At 36.8% G+C, this 7,922-nt stretch overlaps 1 protein-coding gene across 1 annotated transcript; it reads right to left on the bottom strand.

Moving 5' to 3' along the window:
• Positions 1-224: 224 nt before the first annotated feature.
• LOC106051465 (uncharacterized) lies at positions 225-4,272 on the bottom strand. Its single transcript, XM_013206644.2, has 2 exons — positions 3,838-4,272; positions 225-1,736 (listed from the first exon to the last, which is right to left on the bottom strand). The coding sequence occupies exon 2, from the start codon at positions 1,696-1,698 to the stop codon at positions 787-789; it is 912 nt and encodes a 303-aa protein (XP_013062098.2). The 5' UTR covers positions 1,699-1,736; positions 3,838-4,272; the 3' UTR covers positions 225-786.
• Between the last annotated feature and the right edge of the window lie 3,650 nt (positions 4,273-7,922).

Here is a 7,922-nt window from a genome sequence, read left to right as displayed (position 1 = left end):
ACCTTCTTTTCTCAATGCTTTGAAACCAGTGTTTTGTTACTGTTTAAATTGATCTTCTATTATAGTTTATTTAACGTATTGCTGATACACACACCGTATATGTGTGTGTATGTCTTGGAATTTAATTAATTAAAGAAAATTTTCTTAGGAATCGACGTTTGTAAAATGTTAACAACCACAGCATGTAGACGCCAAACAATAAAACCAAACAATCAAGAATCATACAAAATGTACAAAACAATATTTATTTTGTCATAAAAAATCTGAACCACTTGTTGACATAGTGGCAGTCATGTCATTCTCACTTCTTTTAACAGACGCTCCACATTGTACCGTATTCTAATATAATCATAAAAGTATTAAAATCACTGAAAAGATAAAGATCTTATGAAATTGTGAAATAAGGATAATTATTTTGTTTATCAACGTAAAAGATACACACTATATGTTTATATTTACATGTTAACAAACAAGTGAGATTCTCATTCATATATTACAACATAATTTGGATACATCAAACTTTAATTCTGAAATAGAAAATGTAAAGCATAATTCTTTTCATTTTTTCTTCGTATTTACAAGTAACTTTTAGAATTGATTACTTTCATTGTGATTGGCAGTCTATTTGTTCACTTGTTAAGCGACGTTTAATCTGGACACCATTGCGCCTTTCTTATCACGTGTAGAACTGGCTGTTTCAGCTCTCCTTCATACTGAGAACAAAGAAGAACGAGGGTGCCATCCATGTCATCAGTAGAAGCATTGGTTGGTATTGAGTAAACTGTATTAGATCTCTGGATTGTCCAAGTGGGCCATTGGGGATGTATTTACATAGATGTGATCGGACAGATTTGACCTACGAAATGGCAATGGCAGAATAGGGGGGCATCCCTTCACTAAGGTGGATCTCGGGACATCGTAGTCGCTGACTGCACGACCTTTCTGATGCTGGCGTTGATCGTTTGAGTAGATGGGCAGGTCGAGAGTGGCTTCTGGCGGTTCCAAGCCAGTTTTTGTCTCCATTGAAGTATTGCTTCCTGAAAGCCTGGAAGACAACGGAAATTCGCCTAATTTCTCGGCCACTGTAAGACTATCGTTGAGATACTGAATAAAGTCTGCGAACTTCGGGCTCGATTTTCGTTCTGCTTTCGGAGAATCCACTTCAGAGTAAGGGTTCTCTTCGGAGTCTGCATCCCCAATAGAGAGTTGCACAGACACGTCGCTGCACTGGACAGAGTCGTCCTGTGGATTAGATGATCTGCTGAGTGTGATCTCTGGAGGGTTGTAATCCAAATGCTCCATTGTCTTGGGATCATCTTCTTTGGTCGAAGATTCTTCTTCTTTGATCCCGCAAACTAGGTGCAACCAGTGCAGCCAATTGTCCACCTCGTAGCCATGTTCAGCAGCCAGGTAATAGGTTCTGGGTTTGTTCTTGCTGATGGTTTTGAGGGCCAGGAGGTTGGGGAACACGTTCGTCTGGAGAACGCGAGAGGCGCTCTTGCAGTCTTTGAGGTTGACGGTGCCTTTTTTGTTCTGGCAACTCTGATCCTTGTAGTAAGCCAGCTCGTGTCGGCCATCTTTGACGGTCATCACGAAGAAACGCCTCTTCCACTTTGCGCGGAAGAGCTTGATGTGATTGCCCAGCTTCTTCTCGGGGGGTGACTTAGTCAGCCATCCCCTGTACAGTACACCCATCATATAATGGAATGACTTCAACCCTTGTACAGACTTAATACCTGAAAGTAAAAAAAAGTAAAAGTCCTATAGAATATGAATAAAATGCATACTTAATGATTTCGCCTACATATTCGTGTGCGGAGGAGATATGGTATATATAGCTGTAATTTCTAGATATTTTTTTGGTTCATTCGTTTTGCTTCCAATTGTGCTCAGATATATATATATATATGTTGATATGTATAGAATATAGAAAGTTGTCTTCTATTCTTATTGTAGTACACTTATTTTCACTTTAAACAAATTAATTCATTTACTGATGTGTGATTTAGTCTTTTTCCCGTTGCTCACTTACATTTGTTATCACTTTGATACAGAAAAGTAGTGAGGGGGTTGAGGGGCACGATGACCTGGGTATCTAAGGTTATTTGAATTATTTTATTATTAAGTACTTTTTATTTATAAGGCTATATTTCTATGTGCTGTTCATGGGAATGGGAGGGGGAGGGGCGCCAATAAAGTTTCTTGCCCCGGGCTCACGTTTTGCTCACTACGCCTCTGCATTGATATGATGGTTTTATTATTTAAATAATGAACTGAAACGAATAGCTCTCAGCCAATTAAAAACACGTGATATTAATTGAGTAAAAGAGAAGCACGTTATAGAAACAGAAAAAAACATTTCGATAATATCATAATTGAAAAGATGATTGTTTGAGATTGAAACAATAATTTACAATATTATTTTTTTGATTTAAAAATATAATTTAATAACTTTAGATCTAGATATTTTGAGATATATAAATATAATTTAATAATTGTATATCTTCTTCAATCTATCAATCGAAGTTTTAAAAAAAAGTATAATTATAGATCTGGATTTATCTATCATTTGATATGATTTTTAAAAAAATCTGTCAGAAGACATTGCATTTTAGAAAATTGGTACGATTGAGAATCATCAAAACCTTTTCTTTTAAGTAAACATAATTTTTTTTTTTGGGGGGGGGGGTTGTAACACGATCTATTTTAGTAATACCAAACTTAACATTTATAGAACCTAAAACAAAACAAATGTGATGTTTTTGTCGTCTATACCAGTGGAGTACAAGTCTATGGTCTGCTATCCCTTATAAGGCGTTTGCCTCTCTTATACTTGTATCTTTTCACAGAGTTTTCTTTGGCTAAAGATCTTTATTCACTGCCATATCACAGTTTATGCTTGCAAGACTATTAGGTCTTTGGCGTTGAACACACAGCTATGAAAGCTTTCAAATTTACGTAAGAAATCGAAAAGGGGAAATTAGACACCACTCTGTCTCATAGTGGTACTGGTTGCTATTTTAACTAGAGTCTCCAACTGTCATTTAATTACAAATGTCTATGGTTGTCCACAAATATAAAAGCACATTTCTTATTCTATATATGCAAGGACAAAATCGTACAAGTGCTCCTACTTCCATAGTTCCATTAGAGATCGGGATGGGTTGCCTGAATCAGCCAGGAAAACCAACGACTTGGCAGATTTGACGTCACTGATTAACATGACTAGATTAACGCATGAATTGAGTAGGACGTAACTTTTTATATGTTCTATTTTGAAGTAACGCATGTAATCTATGAGAACATAGACATACATAAATATAGACTGGAAAAAGGAAATAACTTCATGTAACTTGAAAACATGTATATCTATTGTTGTCGGATTTCCGAATTCTGAAAACTTGCATGATCTCCAGTCTTAGAGATTAAACAAAACTACACTGCTGTATAATAATTGCAAGTCAAAAAATTTCGTTTCATAAAACCCTTTTATCGGCCAGTCTATATTTATTTATGTCTATGGTTAAGAATTAAATGGCCAAGTAAAAAAACTGAATGAACTGATTTAAAGGCTATCAATAACTGCATAGAACGCTTCACTGGGCAACCACGGTGATCAGAAGTTGCTAGGACATTCTCCAATTATGTCGTTTTCTATCATTGTCCCTCTTTGTTTACACTTGAATGTTTACATCACATGACCATGGGTCATGACCAAGTTTTTAGCCAAATACAATCATCAAACATATCGAATAATTTACAAATTAAAAAAAAATATATATAAATAAAATTATACCTTAATAAATAAGCTGAACATTTTCTTAAAATTTTTCTTACCTGACTCAAAGAGTTATCCAACTCGATACTCCAACACTAAAGTTTTAGTCACTACTGCAACAAGCAAGGTGGGTCAGCGTCCAGCTGAAGTGAATTCCGATGACCTAATAGTAAGTTATCTGGACAGCGTGGCCAAAATTCTGACCTTCGACTTCGGGTTAAACGCGTCACTCAATTGATAATTAGTGTAGTCTTAAGGATTATCTACCGTAGCCAATCAAACGATATCTTCCATGTGTATTGACCATGAGCCTTGAGACGCCAGCGAAAACATTGGAAAGTGACAACTGAACACAATCTATGTTATTAAACTATGGAAAGGGGGTAGAAAGGTGGATTATAGGTCAGTGGGGTGGACATACAATGGACGATTGTGTCACTCCAAAGACATTACGTCTCAATTGAAAAGTATAGGCCTAGAGTCACTGGACTGAGACGGCTGGACCCTATGTCTTTGTGTGTAAAGTCTGTGTAATTCATAGTTTTGTTAGAGATATGTGGGGTGGGAGAGCCTGTGACCTGTGTATCTTTGTGTTTGGTGTGTTCTGATAGTGAGAGTGTTTGGTTTGCCCAAGGGTAGGCCTACCGATTTCAAAAGAATTGTTTTACGACATTATAACATCTAGATCTATAACCCATTCCCTGTGCATGAAACATAGATGCGAGAGAAACAAAAATAATGTAGAAACTACTATAGCAAAATGTATACATACAAAAACTTAACCTAAGACAATAACAAGAAAGACGCAGAAATAAAGGCCATGTATATTCCATGCAGGTTCCGGATGGGGGATATATAGCCCAGGACTATAGACCAGGTCCCAATCGAGGAGGAGTTGGGGCCTTCCAGCTTTTTAAAAGTATCTTAAATTTTGGCATGTGGCAAGAAGGCAGAGGGGCCCACACGTAGCCAGTTGTCTGGGCCCTAAATATTTTTGACAGCAGATCCAATCCCTATAGATAGGTCTACTCTTTCTTTCCAAATGCTATGAGAGGGGGGTGGGCCCGAATTAAGTTAGAAAAAAACAATGACTAAGTAAAGTTTAAGTTTTAAATGAACATAAATTAAACACCTATGTTAAAACATGGATAGGCATAATACGAATTAATTTTCTTTGTAGAGGGAAGGTCTTTAATTTATAGCAGTGTTTCCCAAACTGTGTTCCATGGAACCCTAGTGTTCCGCGAAACCTGAATAGGTGTTTCACAAACTGTGTTCCATGGAACCCTAGTGTTCCGCGAAACCTGAATAGGTGTTTCACAAACTGTATTCCATGGAGACCTAGTGTTCCGCGAAACCTGAATAGGAGTTTCACAAACTGTATTCCATGGAGACCTAGTGTTCCGCGAAACCTGAATAGGTGTTTCACAAACTGGAATAACTAACTATTAGGTCACCAGTGCATTGAAGTAAGCAAAATGTTCTAGTAAATAATCAGTGTGCAAAGTGTTCCGTTAAAGAAAAAGTTTGTGAAATTCTGATTTATAGGATATATAAGATAGCAATAATGCATACACTGAACCACAATTTACAAATACCAAAATAAATAAAAAATCTAGTAAAATAATTAGAAAGGTAAAAAGATAAAGGCATAATTCTTATTCCTTTTGCTAGGATATTTTCATATAAGTGCTTTTTCTCCCCTTTGAGGGGAGGTATCCCTAGAGAAAATTGAGTTTTAGGCCTAGGATATCGATATTTAACTAATAACATAATTAAGTAGATCAATCATTTTTCTTTACATTACAATCATTTTTATTGCTGAAATCTGTGTCTAAAACATGTTTTTTTTAATGTTTTTGTAAGGGCTATGAGACAAAATCTTAATAAAATTTATACTTTAAACTCATTTTTCATTTTTCTCAAAAATGTTAGTTTTTGCACATGTCATTGTGCCTTTCTTGGAATTTCTCCTAAACTACTTGATAGATTTTGATGAAATTTGAAACACTTCTTAAGGACATCATTGACTTAACTCGTACAATGATTGTTTTTCAATATTTTATTTACTTTTTTTTTAAAAAGTATTTTTAGATAATATTTATCCTGTTTTTTTAGGTCTAAAAAATACTAAAAATTCAAAAATTTGTAAAAAATTTAACATACTTAAATCTTTAATTCTGACGTTGTACCAATTTAGAGGATCCTTTTTTCTTATCTTTTAATTCAATTTCATGTATTTCTGATCAATAGTTTTTACAAAATTCAGAATTTTAATTTGTATATAATAAACAATATGGCCGCCGTTACCATGGCAACCATCATTCAAAAAAAACTTTTTTTTTTAGCATTATTTATTTTAGAATATCATTATATGTTACCATAACAAATTTCAAAGGCCTAGCTTTAGAAATAACAAAAATAAGATTTTCAGGGATACCTCCCCTTGAGCCGTTAAAGCATAAAACGGGTTGCAAGAATCAGACAGTAAAACTAATGACTTAGCATGCATGACTACTTTAACACGTGAACACTCGTAGGAGGTAATTATCTCCTTTGAAGGAGCGTGTGTTGTTTATAAGATAAGATACATGATTTAGAAGATAAGGCTATTAAAAAAAAAATTACAGTTACATGCGACATTGTTTGCGCCAGTTTAGCAGGTAAACAAGAAGAACTAAGGAAAACAACAAGGCCACAAACTCTAAGATTGTTTGGACAAAAGTGTGAGACACGAGAATTTGGCAAGACTTTCTGTCAGCAGACAACAACCAGAGCGCAATGAGAAAGGCGCACAGAAGTAAAATATGTTCAGCAACGAAAGGTACAGTGCCGGCCTGATCCTTGGTAGGCTAATGCAGGTAGCCTCTTGTAATTATGCTAGGCCAAATTTGTACAAGTGCTCCCTCTTCCCTAGTGCTATTAGAGCATGGAATGGGTTGCCTGAATCAGCCTGAAAAAAAACGACTTGGTAGATTTTAAGCCACTGATTAGCATGCTTGACTAGATTGGACACGCATAGATACGCGTATGAAGTAATTATCTTTGGCAGTGAAGTCTGTCATTTGTAAGATTTTATCGTAAATAAATGTATATGAAAAGGAAATTTGAGTGGTGAGGTTCTTCAGTAATAAAAAAAAAAGTGTGTTTAACAGACTTTTTCATTAATTACCATCTAGGCTCTGACAACTAGATTTTGAATCAGCGGCGGACTGAGTGTTAAAATAGGCCCGGGCATTTGTACGCATGCACACAGTGGACTATAAACGGAGCCGGAGTATAAGGAGGCCCTGAGCGGGTAGAGCATTAAGCAAGCTCTACCTGATCGTAAATGCTACCTTTCTAAACGCTTTTATCTAACTTCTCAACACCTTTTGCAATTTTTGGATGAATGAAATTAAGTGCCCTCTGGAGAAAAATTGAGGCAGCCATTGACAAACGTACATGTTGGAAAGCAGCCTGAGTGAGTTGGAATTCCTGCAGAAATAAGGATGTGTTCTGGCCGAAACACTATTCTACATCTTCTGTTCGGTCGGTTGTAATCGCCAGCGCCTTTAAATCCCTGGTAGACGGAGTACACATCCACGGTAGATTCGATGTAAGCCTTTTTAACCATCCATCCATCCCAGTGGTACTACAGGTCATGGAGGGCTCTGGCCTGCTTCTTTGTAGAAGCTTTCGTAACAGTATTTTTTATATGACAGAGTTGTTAGCCTTGTGCATAACCATCTGGGGGGGGGGGGCTGCCCCTTTCAGCTCTCTGGATAGCTGCCTTTATTTTCAGGTAAGGTGTCCTAGCCTTTGTGGATCCCTCCACTTCCTGCAAGGCAGCAGGTTTGATTTTGGTCCACCCCAGGTATTTTATTTCCCTGGTAACCACCATATCTGGAGGGCATTCCCCTATCCGCCACATGGGGAGGCGCTCGATGGGAGATAAAAAAAACTCCACACGAACGATATTGAATGTAAAGCTTCCTAAAAAAGGGCAACTTGACAGATTGCAAAAACTAGAGGAGCATAACCCTTCTCTCTATCCCGAACGAAGTTTTCAGCATTGTTCTGTTGACACGGCTTCAACAGTCTGTAGAGGAAGGCTCAGAGAAGAGCAAGCAGGTTTGCCAAGAGGCAGATCATGTGCAGAGCA

The sequence above is a fragment of the Biomphalaria glabrata genome, chromosome 4 (assembly GCF_947242115.1).
Source record: "Biomphalaria glabrata chromosome 4, xgBioGlab47.1, whole genome shotgun sequence".
Lineage (NCBI taxonomy): Eukaryota > Metazoa > Mollusca > Gastropoda > Planorbidae > Biomphalaria > Biomphalaria glabrata.
The sequence above is the reverse complement of the archived record's forward strand: the minus strand, read 5'-3'. Positions and strand labels throughout refer to the sequence as shown.